Raw genomic sequence first — 18,938 nt, 5'->3', positions numbered from 1 at the left:
GAGGACTCCCTTTCAGTCCTATGAGTAGGGCAAGAATCTTGGCTGTGGTTAAAGAAAGGGCAGGGATTAAATCCATGTCTCCCAGATATCAAGTGATTTCTGTTGGAGACTTGATTTTCAGAAGCTGCTTCTTCTGAACACTTCAGCAGTTTTGGATTTCAGCCTCAGGTGGAGGAGGAACATGTTGAACGTTGAGTGTTGCAGAAGAACAACTTTCCCACCAATATCTGATTTCAGTCACTTCCACATGTGGTAACTACGGTAATGATACTTAAGCCTGAGATGCAAAGGCTTAATCTGTTCTGTGTTTGTTTGGTTTTAGTGATGGTGGTAAGAGTTTCTTTTTCCCGTTGTGGCTATCTGGTGAGATGCAAAAATGTAGGCAATGTCACCCAGTCTTTCAGTGAGTGTTGTAGACTTGTATAAGGGCACCTTTTCTTTCAGAGATCTGTCAGATCTTCTTTTAGTTTATCACATGACTGTACTCTCAAGACATGTTTATTTTACTGTGCTACACTGCAAAGAGCTTTTAATGCAATATATGAGTAGAGCACTTGTTTGTGGCTGGGCCTTTTTTTTTTTTGTGTGGTGTTTGTGAACCTTTTCTGGACATGTGCAAGTTAAATCTTTCTTTGGGTCTTTTTAGGGACCTTTGTCGCCAGGATACAGCCTGTGAATATTATCTCAGCATAGATGCGGATGTCGTGCTGACAAACCCCAAAACTTTAAGAATACTGATAGAACAGAACAGGTGTGGTATATCTCTTGATTTTACAGAATTTCCTCCTGTTTGAAGGGATTCTCTGAGGCCCATCCAGGGAAATTAAGATTCTGTCTGTTTTTGCAGAGTTATATTGTCTTGGTTTACCTGTGGTATGTGATTGCCTAAGTTCACAGCAGACTTTGAGGCAAATAATTCATAAAGGATTTTGTTCCAGTCAAGCAGCAATTCTTGATGTGAATTTCAAATGCTTCAGAGTTTCCCTACAGAGAATGGCATGGTGTAGGCAGGTTTTATGAAGTGAATTAAGATTTCACTGACTCATGGTTTCAAAGTTGGTCACAAAATTATTTAAAAAAGAATCCCAAGCAACAACAAAAAAAATCCAAAACAAAACAAACTCTCTAGAGTTTATTACTTTATTATTGCAGTATTATTACTTAGTTTTTAAATCATAGAGGCACTAAAATATAGTGGAAAGGTAGTGGAGGTAAAGCAGCTCAGTGTCTCCCTTTTTTAGTATGATCTCTTAAGTTATACAAAGCTGTGACTTTACCAGCAGCAGCTTTCAGCAGACTGGGCCTGCTGTGAATGCTGTGCACTTCACTCCTGCCAATTTGTAACTTCCCATGGTAGGTAGGTAGGTGGTGTTTGCCTCATAATAAATCTGGGAATCTAGGTATACTACAGGAAGATCAATTATCAATGTCTGTTTTGACCTACCAGTCAGAAGGGATGGAACTAAATAAAGATGTGGTTGTTGGTCCTATGCATAATTTTCTTTGTAAAATTTACTGTTGTAGAAAGAGGATCAAAAACCAGGTGAACTAGGTGGAAGAAACAGAAGGTTTGCAAAATAGATCTATCACTAGGCACCCTCTGAAACAAAGTGTAATTTAATAATTTTTATTCTGATTGACTTCGAGTTCCCCTTTGGACTCTTAAATTGTGAGTGAGCTAAATCTCACTGTGGTGGTGGTGTTTTGTTTTGGTTTTTTCATCTATTTGACTTTGTGATACTTTTTGTCTTTATGGTATGGGCAGTATTTTTTTGCTTGGCTGGAAAATCAAACCTCCTCCAATTTCTATAAATCTTTGCTTCTGTAACACTAATGATGTTTCTGGGCAGTAGGTACTTGGATGCTGTTGCTTCCAGCTTAAGTTCAGAATAGCTTATCTGAGATTTGAGTCACTAAAGTTTCAACTACACTATAGTCTAAAATGAGAAAAGCTTGTATTTTATATATTTTGATGTACAGCAGTTAATGTTTTCTTATTCATTCTGTCACTTCACAGAAAGATAATTGCTCCACTTGTAACTCGTCATGGGAAACTTTGGTCCAATTTCTGGGGTGCTTTGAGCCCAGATGGCTATTATGCTCGATCTGAAGATTATGTTGATATTGTCCAAGGGAATAGAGTGTAAGTAATTGTAAGCTAATTTTTGAAGTCAAGGCATCCAGTATGGTTGTTAGCAATATATTCTTGTATTTCTATGCAATCTAGTATTCCTGAATAGCTTAGGTTAGTTTTATTTTTTAGCTTTTTTCTATTTCATAGGAATGCATTTGTTTTTCCATTTGTTTTTTTTCCCATTCACAGCTTGAATGAAAAAGTGGAGTGTTTAACTCAATGAGCTGGTGTTAGTAATGGACATAGTCATTGCTAGTACCTGTCTGATTGCATCTGATTACACTAGAAGCTCATAATACAGAGAAAATGGCAAAACTAACAAATAGAAAAAACAAAACTTTGTATCCCAGGAACCTCAGTCAAAAGAAATGGTTGTTGCATTCATCAAATGACTTCTTCACCTCCGTGCAGAAAATGTGTAATCAGCTGAAGAACTAGAATCTCTTTATGTTTTCTTCCTATATATTATGTCAGAACTCTCTTGAGAAATACTTTTGTCTCACATAGCCTTTTGGATGTGTCCTTCCCCTAAATGAATGTGATGTAAATTCCTAAGCTTGACTTTCCTGTGTGGTGATGCCTTTTCATTGCCTTGAAAGAACAGAAAGGCCTGAAACAGTTAGAGTGCTTGGCTAGGACTGGCTTGTTTTCAGTCACACTGAAACAAGTGCTTTTGATGCTAGGAGGGAGGAAATCTGCAAGAAATCTGCTGGGAGGTGTCACTGCAGTATTGTGACACCAGTGCTTTTTTGTTGATACTGACGTAAATCCATGGCCTCCTGTGGACTGTGGGTGTTTGTCTGAGGAGGCAGAACAGCTGTGTGAAGCTTCAGTGAAGTCTTTAAACTCACTTAAAGATCTGGTTTAGAATTACTTTCTCCATCTGGTAGTGCAGAATAATATTATAAGAGTTTGACTGATTGACTTAACTGTGGAAACATGAAGTACATTTGTAGTTAAAGCTCTTTAGAGGATTTGACCTTTTTATTTTTTATAACAATACTTCATAAAAGTTTAATTACTGCCTATGCCTGCATTTGAGATGTCTGTGATGTCCAGCTGTAATTTTCCAAATGTCTTGGGAACCTTTCAGCTTCATTTCCTTGAAACTTGCTTAGTCTTGTCAGCAATTACTGAAATGCTGATTTGATAGAATAGGCAACAAATCGGTTTTGGGAGATTTAAACTTTTTGCATATTATTTTATTTTTTTTTTACAGAGGAGTATGGAATATTCCTTATATGGCTAATATCTACTTAATTAAGGGACAAACTCTCAGAGTGGAGATGAAAGAAAAGAACTACTTTATGCGTGATAAGTTGGATCCTGATATGGCACTCTGCAGGAATGTCAGGGAAATGGTAAGGGGTATCTACAACAGCTTGCTTTTAAGTACACACACAGACTGCTTTGTGTCTTGCTACACTTGACTGCTTCACTGGTTGGATCTTGGAGATATTTTTACTTCTACTTGAAAGTACTAGCCAATTTTTATGACATAGAACATTTTAGGTGTATGTATTTAAATTGTTGAGAGCAGAGGTTTTAGAAAAGCCACAGTGCACTGGTGCACTGACTGCATGATGTTTTTTATTTAAATGCACTGAAAAGTCCTCTTGAGGTTAAAATCCCTTCCTTGTTGGCACAACCTCAACAGGATGAAAGAGGGCTCAGCTTCGCTGCTGTATATGACTTCAAACTTATAAATACATTTAGAGCATCTCTGCTATGCACATTTTTATACAATGTGAAACTTCTAACAGACTAAGTTGGAATATTTTGCTATTTTATATTGGAGTATATACATATTTTAACTAATGACTGGCAGTGTTGTTGTAAGTGATTTATGAAATTGTATGAATCTTCTTAAGGAGCATGAATTACTAATTTATTTTTCCAGACACATTAAATCTGTATCAGAATTTTTCACTTGCATTAAGCTGTGAGTAATGAGAGAAAATATATCTATACTGTAAAAATATTAATATATACATCCACATTTCTACTGATATTTACACTAGTTTCAGCACAGAAACAAATAAGACCTAAACCAGACCTATTTCCAGACACTATAGCATTGAAAAATAAATTTGCTGAATTGAACAAGAAAAGTTGGCAAGTATTAATTTTTTTTTATTCCCTCATAACAAGGCATGATCTCCTTTGTTTGTACTGATTCTTCAGAACATCCCCATCCAATTCTGTTGTATTCAAACCTTCCCAGCATCAGTTATTGCAAATCTGTGCTTCCCGTGTGCTCATTAAACTAATCTGACTGGCTCATCAGAAAATTGCTTTCTCTGTTCCTCTTCCTCAGTCTGTGCTGTAAGGTGGTCTGGTCCGTGCTTGTTTTTTGTATTGCAGCAGATAAGAAGGGGCTGGTAGAAACAGCTTTGACATGTGTATTTTGAGCTTTGCTTGGAGATGCATGTTGTCTGTAAAGGCGTATCAGCTTTTGGTCAAAGGCTGCTATTTCCCGAATGTAACTGTGGAAACCTAACAGTACTCGGAAAAAGAGAAAGAGATGATGTATCAGAAAACTGATGTGATGATTCTCCTTCATTTTAGACTTTACAAAGGGAAAAAGACTCCCCTTCTCCGGAAACATTCCATATGCTCAGACCCCCAAAGGTGTTGCTTTATTTTTTTTTTTATTCATGAGTTATTATTACATGCAGTATTATTCTACCACAAGAAGATGTTTCTTCTCTGTCCACTTACTCTGATGGGATACTGCTCTAGCTTTCTCTTCAGTCTTCTAAGGTTCAAGTTTTTGCCAGGGACAGGTTCTTCAAACCAGTTCAAGACATGATAGAGAGGCTTGTTTTCTCAGGGAGGTTTCTCAGTACTTCTCAGGTCAAGGTGTGCTGAAGCTGTGCTTCTGTAGCTAAAATAGTTTCAGTAGCCCTAGGAAGGACTAAAGCTCAAATCACTAGCAGGCCAGCCAGGCCCCCTTGGTGACCACACAGGGCATTTGTGAAATCAGTGTCATTTTAAGCTGTTTTTCTCTGACCCAGACCCTCCTTATTCTCCCTGCTGCAGCTATTTTATGATTTGGTAAGTGCCTAAAACTGGGCACATCTTTAACATAATTATTATCTCTCTAACAGTTGAACTGTTTTTCAGACAGAAACATAGAGAGAAATACCAAAGTACCTAAATAAGAATGTCTTCATTTGCTGCAAATCTAGAAGTCACAAATACTTATAAAAGTAGGTTTTAGTCTGAAAAACAGTGAACTAAAAAAAAACAAACCCACAAAACTTAAATTTCTTTAAAAGAACTATTTCCTGCTACTATTTCTAATCAAGAGAGTTTTATTAATATCTTCTGTTAATAGCTTGATAATGAAGCTGAATCTTACCCCACTTGATACCTTGTACGTATTTTTCAATGTTTGCTTAGGTGAACATACTTCACAGTGCTCAGCTGTTTTGTACCCTGATCTGAATATTCTTTTGTGCTGTATTTGCCTAAATCTTTTTATTTCAGGCCAATCACCAGAGGATCCTGTAGTGAATACACTGAAAGAAGTTTCTTGTTCTGACTTCTGTTAGGTCTTTCATTTTTAGTTTATTCTTTCCATTTTTAAATCAGAAACTAAGCCCTAGATGCTGGTTTTCTTGTATGAGTGTTTTCATTTTGCTTTCACTGTGTCTGCTTAGGTTTTCTGGAAATCAAATCAATCACTTCTCTGTTTTTTCTTCTCTATAACTGTATGTGGGTTTACATTCTGAATAATAAATGTTTTGGTTTAACATGTTCAGAAAATAAATTCGACCAAATGCTTGTAAAGAAGAAATTACCAACACTAGTTGGTGATTAGAATTAACAATTAAAAAAGTAAAGATACTGAATGAACAGTATGTGTATGTATGTACAAGTTTGTAATATATTTTATAAAAATGCAGGCATAAGCAAACTGACTTTTAAACAACATCACTTTTATTAAGATGGACAGTTCTGCTAATGACATTTTCTCTGCTTGGAATAGGGAGTTTTCATGTACATCACCAACAGACATGAGTTTGGAAGACTTCTCTCTACAGCCAACTACAATACCTCCCACTACAACAATGACCTCTGGCAGATATTTGAGAATCCTGTGGTATGCCTCTAATTATTGATGAAACAGTTATTTGAAAATATTGTAAAGTTTATCTATTATAAAGGACTTGGGATATAAAGACTTTACATGGAGACCATTTGTTTATCATGCACTAAATATTAATTGTATACTAAAAGGTGTTCTGTACTGCCCATTTAAGCAAGTAACAATATATGATATCAACAAGCTATGTGATGACCAGAGTAAGGAGATGAAGATAAGGCCCTGATATAACAGGTTTCATGATTTTTGACATGATGAGAACCATCATGTTTGTAAGAAACAAGCTTTGTTTATAAGAATTTTTTTTCCAGTGTTTTCAGTACAGCAAGGAAATAGAATATAAATTATTTTTTCTCACTTATAAATTAATCTGTTCTGTTTTAATGTTTTAAAATTTTTTTTAGGACTGGAAAGAAACCTATATAAATCCCAACTACTCAAAGATCTTCACTGATAATATAGTAGAACAGGTGGGTGTAAGTGGTTTTCTTAAAATTTGTGAGACTGACTGGTAATAAGTTGGCATACAGTAACTGTTACCATGCGCACGCTGTTTTGGTCTGTGGCTGAACAACTTTTTGATGTTTTGGATTAGAGGTGAATTTTTTCCCTTTTGAAAACTGGCTGAGAGGAGTCAAACTAACAATTGTTATTGCTCAGAATAATGTAGTTGTCAAAGTAATTGCCTTCTCCAAAATACAGCTGTATTTACCTTATTTATTTGAAGTAGTCAGTACCACTAGCAGAAGATGTAATAAGATTTCTGTAGCAGATTTTGCTTTGTTTTCTGGTATCTAGTAAAGGCAGGCTGACACTTCCCTTTTCCCGTGTTCTGACAACCATGAATCCAAAGTGAAGCCTTTTATTGGATACAAAGAGGTCTTTTTTTGGTCTGTCTGCTTACTTTCATGCAACTGATCTGCACAGACCAATTCTAAGATGATAATAAGTGTTGTATAAGTGTTGGATGATCGGTTCTGTGACAATTAGGGGCGGTGATTTAATCTTTGCTTCCTTAAGAAGCTGGGATAAAGTGGTTTTCTGTCTAAAACAACTGAATGTAGGTTTTTGTTGTTTTTTTTTTTCTTTTGTAGCCATGTCCAGATGTGTTTTGGTTTCCTATATTTTCTGATACTGCCTGTGATGAATTGGTGGAAGAAATGGAACATTTTGGTCAATGGTCTGGTGGAAAACACCAAGTAAGTGTCAGCCTATATAAACATATTAATGAGTAGCTTTATGGTAACAAGTCACAATGTACTACAACAAACAAACATTCCAGCAATTGCCAATGACCCAAAACATCTGCTTTATAGTACAAAATGCTTAGGTTAGTCTACCATGTAGCTTGTTGTTCAGTAGGTTTAGAGACATTCCTCAATGAACCGTGAACTAGCAAATTCAGACACTAACAGTGGTGCGGTTGCTGTAGTAGTTACTCAGCAATCATCCAAGGTTGATCTTGGATAGCTGTTAATAAGTGTTTAGAGAAATTTTACTCATTTACCTCTTCAGTACTAATTTTTCAGACTTGTCTCCCTAAGCAATTACTCACAAATGTTATGAGCTATTATTTTTGTGTTTTCAGAGAGTTCAATATATTAATTAGCTACTGCTAAAACTGGAAGAATATTTGGGATATTCACAAATGTCGTTACCTTAGAAAGGAGATAAATTACATTAACTATTTTACTGCAAGGAGGAGCCTTCAAAAGGGTTTTAACATAATTTTATTTTCAAATTATTTCAGTATTTATTACCATACCAAGTTGAGGCCTGTACTGTCTTGATCTGATACAACCTCAGTTGCATCTACATCGTGATAAATAAAACCATTACTCTTGGAAGCCTTTATTTACTGGCAGAACACCCAAATATTGATTCGCCTTTTAAAAATTTCCAGTTTTTGCTCATCAATAGCTCAGCAGTTTTTTTTTCCCAAAGCAGTTAGTGCTAAAATTATACTATACAGCAAGCTCACATATTGCCCACTAAAGCATTGCTTTGTTGCAGTTCTGTGATTCTGCAGATTTCAAATAAATATTTGCAGAAGTACCAGATGCATTCCATGTCCATATTTCAATGCTATTTATGGTGTTTTCATTAGGACAGCCGCATTTCTGGAGGTTATGAAAATGTCCCAACTGACGATATTCATATGAAGCAAATTGGGTTGGATAATGAATGGCTGCATTTCATAAGGGAGTTCATTGCACCAGTAACTCTAAAAGTGTTTGCTGGCTATTATACCAAGGTATGTGTTTGAAATGTTTGTAGATAATTACAGGATGGCATGGCATGAGTCATTCTAAGCATTTTACTGTATCCACTCTATTTGGTTCTGGAGTTTATACGTGGTATAGCAGTAGTTATAGATGAATGTTGTTAATCACTCAACTTTAACTGACAAAAAACAAGCCAAAAACCTGTGTGGGGGTTGGATGTTTACATGTTGAAGTCTGACTGTATATTTTGTTTCAGGGGTATGCTTTATTGAATTTTGTTGTAAAATACAGTCCTGACAGACAAAGGTCACTCAGACCTCATCATGACTCCTCTACGTTCACAATCAACATTGCTCTCAACAAAGTAGGAGAGGACTTTCAGGTAAGCTGACAACTTACCAACTGAAAAATTGTCCTTTGAGGGTCTAATATGATTTTCAAACTAGAGCCCAAGTGGATAAATTTAAAGACCATGTTGAAAAGGAAAAGAGGTGTGCAGCACAAATTGAGATATGCTATTCCTTGGTGTTTTTTGACAAGTACTAAATTTGCTCAATTGCAGGATCCAGAACTGTTGATGCAGTCAGGCTGAATTGGTCAACATGGCTTCAGATGGTGGTGGAAGAGGGGTTTAAAGAAAAACTTCGTAGATGTTAGCCATTTCATTTTTAACACTTCTAAAATGCTCCATTTCTGTACAGTGAAAACCAGTTTTTCAAAATACTTTAAATAGTCTCATAGTCTCAAGTTGACTCACATGGCATCTTTTTTTTACAGCTTTTAAATCATTCTTTCTTTGATCAGCCACAGAATGAAAATTTTCAACTGTTGTTCCAGTTTTGTTTGGTTTTGTTTGTTTTCTGTTTGTTTGTTTTCTCTGAAATAAATTATTTTCTACTCTAATATTTATTCAAAGAAAACAGTTCCTGGAACACAGAGATAGGCAGGGCAGTGGTAGTAATATCCAGCTTTGACTAGTAGAGGTACAGCTTTTTTTATTTATAAACCTATAGTATTCACAGTCCTACTTAACACCTGTAATGGTGTTTCTCAAACTTACTGCTTTAGAAAACATGCCTTCAGTTTGAAAACAACAGCCAGATTAATTTTTTTAAGACTTGTTTAAATGCTGTCCTGGATAGGGAAGCAGTCATGCAACAGGACCTATGAACATGTTTTGCTTCTCCCTAGTATCATCTATAGTAAAGCTACTGAACATCTGTTTGTCAGAGTTGCCACATGAATGGTTGGACTCGGTGATCTTGAAGGTCTTTTCCAACCTAATTGATTCTGTGATTATGTGAAGGAGTTGTTATATAGAGAATGATAAAGCAAAAGAAGGGGGAATCTTTGATTGCAAATGCATGTTTACTTTGAAGACAGTGTGATTTAAACAATCTTGTTAGTAGGGATACTAAAAAAAATGTATTACTTGTAACAGCCTATTAATAATAGAAAAATACTTTAAGTTGTGGATAAATAAAAAAGGGACTTAATTAAACAGAAGGTAAAAGTCTGGGGTTTTGTTTTGTGTTTTTCCTGCAGGGAGGTGGATGCAAATTTCTTAGGTATAACTGCTCCATTGAGTCTCCCAGGAAAGGATGGAGTTTCATGCACCCAGGAAGACTTACTCATTTACATGAAGGACTTCCTATCCTGAACGGCACAAGATACATTGCAGTATCATTTATTGATCCTTAATTATTTTTTTGCCCTCTTCAGCAGTGTTTGGTTCTTTACATAAACATTTATTTATAGATTTCTTCTGGAAGATGGTGATAAAAGAAACTTTTAAGTTACTGTTCCCTAGACAGCAAAGTTACTTTGGGATAGAAGAATGAAAAAAGGAAAATGTTCTAAAGTTGTTGAACATTTCTCAATATCTGCTCTGAGCCTTGAGTCACAAAGTAACTATGTCCTGCTTATGTTTCCATTCTGCTGTCTCAAAGAGTAGGTAAAGAGGGGAAATGGAAAAGCATTTTACAATGAATCAATTTGTGCGTTGAAAAAACCCAAACAACCCTAGATAAAAAATTATCTGAAAAATGTATTGTGCTTTTCAATCAGCAAAGGGACACAACTGAAGTGTTTGTGGTGTGTATGTTTGGTACCAATAGATTAAATACCACATCATAAAAACAAAATCAAGTGAATCTTGTATACAGTTGTTGGTGATAGGCAATAATTCCATATGCTGGTGTACACTGAAGGGAAAACATCTCAGTAGCCTGTTTCTTAATTCATTTTCAATACTGAAATGTACACCTTTAGAAGAAAAAAATAATAATTGCAGAGATGGAGCAAGGGTTAAATAATTTAGCTAAGAAAAAATGGCTTATAATTTGTTTTAAAAACACATCCTGTTGAAAATTTGTTTTTCTTCACCAAGTGACCTTCATTTAAAATGAGTTATTTTTCTAAATGTGTAACTGCACCCAACTGGTATTGGAAATTTGATGTTTATTTTCAGAATACTTGTAAATTTTAATAATAGGATGTTTTATAAAGACGATTTTCTACTCTTACTTAAAATTACTTGAATTTTGTATCAGGAAAATGAAATTGTGGCAGTCTCTCTTATAAAGCTAAGGGTCTTAACTTACCATTTATTTTAAAGAAATCTGTTTAAATATTCCTACTGTATCTACTGTTCGTAATTTAAGGAAACTTGAAGTGAACTATCTCAAAGTCAACCGTGCCAAAATGCACAATGTGTTGGAAAAACTTGTGAAAAATAAAGGGTAATTTTAAATTAATGTAACAGCTTTTACTTGACTGTATTAGGTAGTTTCTTCGCGTGTTGCCATTGTTCTTACAGAAATTATATTTATTGATGCATATTTTTGAAGCAATTGTAGATAAATTTAGGTTGGAGGTTTCTCTGAGTGTCAGTGTTTGGATTATTTACTCTGTTACTACTGAAATGATTTCTCATGTGAGTTGGTGCCTGTGTACATTACAGAAAGTGCATTACACTTTCAGAACGACCCCAGCAGGATGGATGCTTCTTGTTTTCTGTGCCAACCTTCCTTTTTGTTATGTAGAGGCTTTTAGTGATCTAAACAGCAGTTCACTTTTCACCTGATAATATTTGAAGAAACTTTACAGCACATTTCCTAAATATAAGTTTTATTTGGAGCTGAAAGGACTGGGAAAGAAGTTCCAATGTTATTCTGTTACCAAAAATAAGCATGTCTGCTTGTTTCCCTGTTCTGCCATTTTGAGGAGTGGGTTATAACCATACTTAAAGTTAGACTGAAGCAATGCATCAAAATATGTGGTAACTTCAATAACGTGGTAAAGGGGACTGTCTTGAAAAGGGATGGCTTTACACAGGAAATTCTTTGCTTTCTTTTAATTTCTCTTTACATAGTCAACATTCCTTCCAGTTCAGGCTATTATTTGGAGGTTGATAGCTCCTGAATTTGCTTCCAGACACAGAGCACCTCTGCCTTAGTCAGCATCTCTCTATATGTGCCTGTGCTTAGGTAAACTTTACAGATGAGAAAATTGTCAGGCCTTCACAATGAAAGTAGCCTTTGTTAATCACTTTTTTCTGAGCATTTGCCTGTGGTCTCTTAGGCCAGAACAGAATAATATATTTATCACTGGAACAGTTACAGACAGTTTACTGTTATGAGGAACTTTCTTGGGAAAAAAAAAACAACATAAAAATACAATACTGTAACACACAGGGAGTTATTTTGCAGATTTTTGTTTTGCATAACTTGTATTTTAATTATGTATTTTTCAGTTCTCAGTCACATTTGATTATTTTAATGTGTATTTATTTCCTCAACATATGTATGAAGACTTTACTTAGCATTAAATTTCTTTGTTTCCTACTATTAATTTACTCTGTCATGTAGTGACATGCAATGATATGTTTACTGAGCTGCACATTTGTTGGAAGGGAAAAATGTGTTTACCATGATCACATTGCTAAAATTCTCTCTTTATTTTTCTTTTGATGAAGTACTTGCAAAGGCTAACAACTGCCTTTCAGGTGGGATAGCAACATATACGGAAGTGTCCTCATTAATTTCTTAGGAACCAACAGATTCCATAAAGTTTGTTCTAACAGTTCATGTGAGTTAGTTCTGCAATTTGAGGTACTGTTAGCATGTGAGCACATGACCTCACACAGGCTAACCAGCAGTTTCACTGTCAGAGATTATTTTTAATTTTCATTACTATTAGAAGCACTTACAGACTCTTGTCTCTCCTAACAAAGTTTTTTTGGGCATGTAGAAGGGGAAAGCAGTGACATTTTATTCCAGCAGTGTATGAGAAACCTCAGGAGTACAAGGACATAAAGGTGCTCTGCAACAGATGATACATTTGTAAAGCATTTCATTTGTTCTGCTTTCATCTAGCTCTATTTTTTTCACTGTTTAGGTACTTGAAAAGACTTTGGTGTGGGTAAGGGGTGGGAGAGCAGTATGTGGGCAAGAGATTTCTTGATATTTTTAACCAAAGGGAGGCTGAATATAGCTTGCTTTTATTTCATTTTCATGAAGTATTCTGACTCTAATACTCCTAAAAAATGTTCAGAGCATTCAGTAGTATTTTACGTATTTAATCTTCTTTAACATTACTGTGCAATGAGTAATTCCAATATGTATTTGTTGCCTCATTTTTTTTCCCAAAGGGTTACTCTGTCACTCTTCCTGTGAGCTTATAGGAATAAGAGTGTGACAAGCCCAAAAAGAAGATAGATTTTCACTGAGGTAATAATAATGAAATGTGTTTGATTGTGCCTTTTTTTTTTTTCTGTAATAGCATTTCCCCCACATCTCCTGTATTCATGGAATAAATGTTAATTCAATGCAAGGCTTGCACAACAGCTGCTTTTTTGCAGCATGTAAGAAACGAGGAGACAAAGACATTTAAAGAGATAGAAAAGTCTAGAAAAGACCCTTATCATTCCTTCCTTTCACATCCACATACTAGTTTTGCTTTTGTTCTTCTGCTTGAAGAAAGTTATTTAGAATTTTCTTTTTAGCTACTGAAGTGGCCTTTTTAAAGAATATATGCATTTCAGTTTCCTTTGATTTATTTCTGACATGGTCTTCAGAGGTTTCAGTTTTTTAAAAAGTAATTAGTTTTTGGATGTTCACTTCCCTGATTCCTCACTTTCTTGCATGGCAGAATACACTGCTCTGCTATATTTGTGAGTGAAGGGGTACACCATAACTGTTTCAGCAGCTCCCTGTGACTGAGCTGTCACATAAAGTACTTGGTTATTATCTTTTTAATTATGGGATTTTTTTTATTCTGTAGCAGAGCATGAATTAGAGGGCAGAGCCATTATAAAATGCATTTCTAGAATTGATATTGGCAGTTCTTAAAGCTGAGATTTGCACTAATAGAGTTAACTTTAGAGTTGCAGGAATAAGTAGTTTATGACTGTCAGGAAGACCAAGTTGTCCTGTTTCTTCCCTCTAGCTGCTGCTAAGAAAGATGTTCTCTGACAGAATGCTAGTTTCCAGCCAACACTAAAACTGAAATGAGAACTGATGATGCAGGATTTTGTTGTACCCAAAAGGAAGAAGTGTCTTTTCAAATGGCTTTCCAACGTGGTTTCCCAGAGTCTTCCTTACTCTGGATCTAATGAAGCAGATAGTCGTGCTCAACAGTACTGAGGAACTTGGCTTTTGTATACTAATCAAATGTTAAAGAGAATTAGAAAGAAATGCTTTTCTTATCTTCAGTGAAACATTTTATTTGCTGGTTGTATTATTATTTTTTTTCTGTAATTATCTTCCCATTTGACATAACTTTAAAGTTTTGTATAAATACATCCCACTTATGGGATGATGGCTGTCTTTTGGTGCATTTTGGGGTAGGGGGAGGATCAAAATGAGGGGAGAGTGAGTCAAAGCTCAGGAAAGCTCAACATTAACCGTGCAGAATTGTTTCCTTCTGCAGCTATTGGCACAGAGCTGTGCAGTGTGCTCCTCCAGCACCCCGATCCTAAACTAACAGGAGGAAGTCTGGGAAGCAGTTGATGTCCTGATGTGATGGTAATTTATTGCTTTTGGAAAGTTAGTTTTATGGATTGAGCTTCACTTCAGAAAAGCTGTTTTGACTGCATTTAAAGCAATGCCCTGTGGGATTATTTTGCACAAGAATCAAATGTGAAATAAAACCATATTTGTCTCAAGGTATTTAATAGAGTAAGGCAACTCAGGATTTTGATCAGCATGGCTACAGCATTTAGTGGCATCTGGGAACTTCAAAAGTAGCAAAGCTGAAAGCCTGGCTAGCCTGGAGGATATCTGCCATGAAGTGGGCAGAGCTTTGGGGCGATGCTGTGCCACCTTGGTAGTCGAGACAACTGCCTTCCTGAAAAAGCTTTGCTTGTGTTCTGGGTCTTGAATATCATTCCCTCTGTTCTTGCTGGCTCCACATACTACTGGTTTACAGTTGCTACATGTCTGAGAGTGCCTGAAGCTGGCAAGGGAGAAGTGCAATCTCGTTGTAACAGATTTATTTGAGAACTAGTCTTTTGGCTTGAAACCAGGACTCTTCATTTTCCAAGAATTTTGCTTAATTGTGAAGGGAATTGCTCAGCTACTAAGGCTTTGCACCATTTTGTTTCTGCAGTTGTTTTGGGACTAGGGAGCAGAGAGAGGAGAAGGGTAGCAGAGAAAAAATTACTAAAAGCTACTTGCTACTATAATATCTGTAATACAGATGAGCCATGAAAATACTGCATTTTCACAGTTTCAGCTGGAATGGCAGTTAATGTGAGTGATGCTTTAAACCTGTGAGATGTTTTACAATACTTAATACCTAAAGACATCAGCACCTACCTTTCAGAGTAGGCTTGATTAACACTGCAGGCTTTAAGTTTTCTCAGTCTTGGATTCCTAATCTCACAACGTAGGCTCATTCACTGGTGGTGTGTGGAAAGGAGGTTTGCAGCCTTAGTGTTTGCCACATTGTTTTTAGAGCAGTGATTTTCAGTTTTAAATTGGAGCATATTCTTCCAAGCATATAAGGTAAATAATCTTGATGTGATACCCCAGCAGAACTAGAAGAATAACTGCTTACATCTTTCTTCCTTAAAGTAACTTGGTGACTGATGACAACTGTTACTCTTCTGCAGGGGAATGAGTGTCCAAATGCTGCTGGTAGCATTTGAATAATAGGTCTCTCTCCATTCTCCTGTGGCAGAAGTGAGGATGGAGAGATGGAGTTGGTGAGGGTACCTGAGAGAGGGAACTACATCCTGCTGCAGTTTCCAGTTGTACTCAGCACACTTATTAAAGAGAAGTGTGTTTTTTGTTGCTATATTGGATCCAACTTAGTTGCCCCCAAGATGTGTATAAAGAGCTTGGAGAAAACAGAGCAGGCTCTGTAAGGATGAACTCTGGTGTTTTAGTTCATGAATTCTAGTGAGCTTTGAAGAAATAAGGTTGTTGGAGGAATCAACTTGTTTTTTTCCCCAGAGACTTCTAACTTGAGCATAGTGTAACTGAAGGCATTTTCATGAGAAGTGGTGTTTATTATTGAGTTTCAGGTCCCAAAAGCACAAGGCCATTGCAGCTTTTTAAAGGAAGGTTCTCCAGGATGTAGTAAGCATCATGCATGAGAAGTTGAAGCAGAAAGTATTAAGTATAAGCTACTGAAATAGAGTTTTAACCTTTGTAAGTACTGGAGGAATGTAAGAGGTGGGCGAGTGCACAATTCAACAATGAACTTCTGGCACAACCAAATTTAGAGACTCTGAATCACTTCTGCAAACTATGATTCATTCACCAGTGAGCTATTTCAAGCATTTGGTCATTCTTTAAAGCACGTACACTATAAAGTAGGACAGGTTCTGGTATGCAGTGTTTTGCCTTAAAATTTCCAGATCGATTGTCTCAGGCTTTACTGTGCCATCATGAATTGTACAGTAAAGATCCTGAGAGCATTACTTGCAAAAAGAGGAAATTCTCAGTTCTCATACTTCAATCACATTTTAATCTGCTTGAGGGCATTTTCCCCATATGAGGTATAAAATTTTTGTTCTGTTAGACTCCTTGCCCCATACCCCCATCACTCAGGCATACATCCACATCTTGCTTTCCATCCAGACTTTCACCCGTTGTGTCTCATGTGTTTGCCAGATGTCAGCTATCCAGCAAGGACCAAAAAAAAAGGGCATGGGTGGCCAATGGCTTTTGCATAAATGCAGGCAGGAGCAAGGAAGGCAGAGACAAGGGATCTTTATTTTAAGGTTTTCTTGAAGTGTAAAGTTTACACTGCTGCTTCTGTGGTAATGAAAGATGGCTTAGAATCAGAACCTAGTGAGTTTTTATATATCAAGGGTATAACTGAGATGCAGAAAAGCATAGAAGATACTTCTCAATTATACCTTTTTCCTTGTAGTTTGTACAAGTAGTGGGATGAGATGGATGCAGAGAGCCACTGGCGACTGCAGCTTCTCAGATCCCACAGTCTGAGCCTTTCATCCCAGCCTGTGGCATTGCTGGCAGCTGTTGGAGCAGGTGTCCCTGGTGATGCTTCACTGTCACCATGTCTATTTGGTGAGGGGCTTTCGGCCTTCAGCTCATTATCCATTGTTGTATGTACCTGTGTATGAACACAAATCCATGCCTGATCTTTCTCATAGCCTGGCCATGTCTTGGCCTTGGTCTGCAAAGGGGATTTTTCCACTGCACTGCTCAGACTTTTAAAAAATGTTGCCCTTATTCTGAAAATTATGGTGCACAGAAGAGTGCACAGGCAAGGCTAAGGGAATATGAACTTTCAATTCATTAATTGATCCATATTAGTTGTTCAGATAGCAAAAGTAGGAAAATGAGATGCTCTTTAGCTGAACACAGAGGTATGGGAAATGCTGTGCAATTTTCATCATTAACCTGAAGTTAGATAACGCAGACATGAGAGGCTGAACAGAGACACCAGTATTTTTCCAGAATAGCTGTGCAGGTGACTTGAAATGTTTGAGCAAACAAATGGCTCTGTTTCTGGCAAGGTGTTGCCATTCTTATTTACTTTTAGTCTAAAGGAAACAAAAACACATTATAAACCTACAGCACCATTCAAATGCTGAGACTCAGAAGTTCATTTAAAAATAAAAATAAATCGAGATTATATTGCATAGGAGAGGAGAACTTTGCAGCTGTTAAGACAACAAAACTGCTCCCTACATGGAGTATTTTGTGACCAGAACTCTGAGGAGGCACTTGAGGAATGTTGTCAAAATACCACAGTCTGAAGACCTATTTTTATTTTTATACAAATTTAACTTTCTTTAAAAAGAATACTAAAAAAAATTAATGGGAAGAGCTCCTAGTTGTAGACTTTGATTCCCCCATGAACTACAGAAATGTGCTGACACATAGAAGTCTTATTTCTTTCAGAGAAATAGATAAAATACATAATCTCAGCATTCAAATACAAAGAAATTCCTGTTGACAAAGTATAGGAGGTCTTCAGTAAGTAAAAGTTTTTTGGTGCTTTTTTGTGTTTGGTTTTTGATGGTTTTGTTTTGGTTTGGTTTGGTTTTTTTTGTTGGTTGGTTTTGGTTTGGTTTGGGGTTGTTTGGTGTAGTTTTTTTTCCATGAATGCCCTTACAGAATTATTTATTTAGAGTACGGGTTTAAATGTCCATAAAGTAGAACTGCAACTCTTTGCTAGGCTGAAAATATTTCCTTACTTCACAAAGAAACTTTAGAGAAGGGTACCCTTGCATTTATTATAAGTAACTCATACATAATGCTGCTACTGTACAGTTACTTCCATTTTATAAACATAGGTTGATTTTTATCTTTCCTGTCTGTAAAAATACTGCTTCTACACTTTCAGTTTAGATGTGTTTATGTTCAAGCTGAAGATTTTATGTGCATCATGCTTACTCCAAAAGCAAGCCCAAGGAAGCTCTCTTGGACTGAATGTCTTTCAGAGCGTATTTGCTCATGATAAAATCTTACTGCAAACTTTACTGAATTTTTATCTTCTCTCTTTTAAACATCTAGGCAGAGATAAGAGTGTTTATTGCTAATCATAAGAATGTTTTCCTTTCACTAATGAAGCCTGCAGATCAGAAAAAGAGCTACTAAAGAAAACCGGTTTGGGATTCAGTTTTTCTTTTCACAAGGAAAGAAATGAAACTTTTTTTAATGCAATAATTGAGCCAAGTGGTTGTATACAAAGTAAAGTTATAAATTATCATGTGTAGGAAATGAGTTTAGAAAAATGCAAGGCAGTGGAATTGAGTAAGCTAGTGACAACATTTCATATTGTGGTCTAGCACTCATGAGAAAAATAGCATTAAGTGTAGTGTCTTTTCAATCCAGTTGTCAGACTGTAATGGACAGTGAAATGTATTGATCATGTCAGAATGTAGCACATCTTCTGCTGTCTTTGATTTTCTGTTCCAAGGGGCTGAATCCCCAGCAAGCACCTCTGTTGTCATTTGTCACACTGGGCCAGCAGAAACATAAGAGTA

At 36.3% G+C, this 18,938-nt stretch overlaps 1 protein-coding gene across 2 annotated transcripts in view; it reads left to right on the top strand.

The window, feature by feature from the left end:
- PLOD2 (procollagen-lysine,2-oxoglutarate 5-dioxygenase 2) overlaps positions 1-11,350 on the top strand; it is a 48,671-nt gene extending 37,321 nt beyond the window's left edge. The window contains exons 11-20 of one of the 2 annotated variants that reach the window (XM_051626348.1): positions 647-751; positions 2,018-2,143; positions 3,354-3,495; positions 4,703-4,765; positions 6,129-6,242; positions 6,650-6,715; positions 7,340-7,444; positions 8,353-8,499; positions 8,727-8,852; positions 10,016-11,350. In XM_051626348.1, coding sequence (XP_051482308.1) covers positions 647-751; positions 2,018-2,143; positions 3,354-3,495; positions 4,703-4,765; positions 6,129-6,242; positions 6,650-6,715; positions 7,340-7,444; positions 8,353-8,499; positions 8,727-8,852; positions 10,016-10,171 — 1,150 coding nt within the window. In that variant the 3' untranslated portion in view covers positions 10,172-11,350. The remainder of the gene's footprint in view (positions 1-646; positions 752-2,017; positions 2,144-3,353; positions 3,496-4,702; positions 4,766-6,128; positions 6,243-6,649; positions 6,716-7,339; positions 7,445-8,352; positions 8,500-8,726; positions 8,853-10,015) is intronic. The other variant, XM_051626347.1, reaches the window with a different exon arrangement.
- Positions 11,351-18,938: the final 7,588 nt, after the last annotated feature.

This window comes from Apus apus, chromosome 8 (genome assembly GCF_020740795.1).
Source record: "Apus apus isolate bApuApu2 chromosome 8, bApuApu2.pri.cur, whole genome shotgun sequence".
NCBI classification, from domain to species: Eukaryota; Metazoa; Chordata; class Aves; order Apodiformes; family Apodidae; genus Apus; species Apus apus.
Note: the sequence above shows the minus strand (reverse complement) of the source record. Positions and strands in the feature narration are given on the sequence as shown.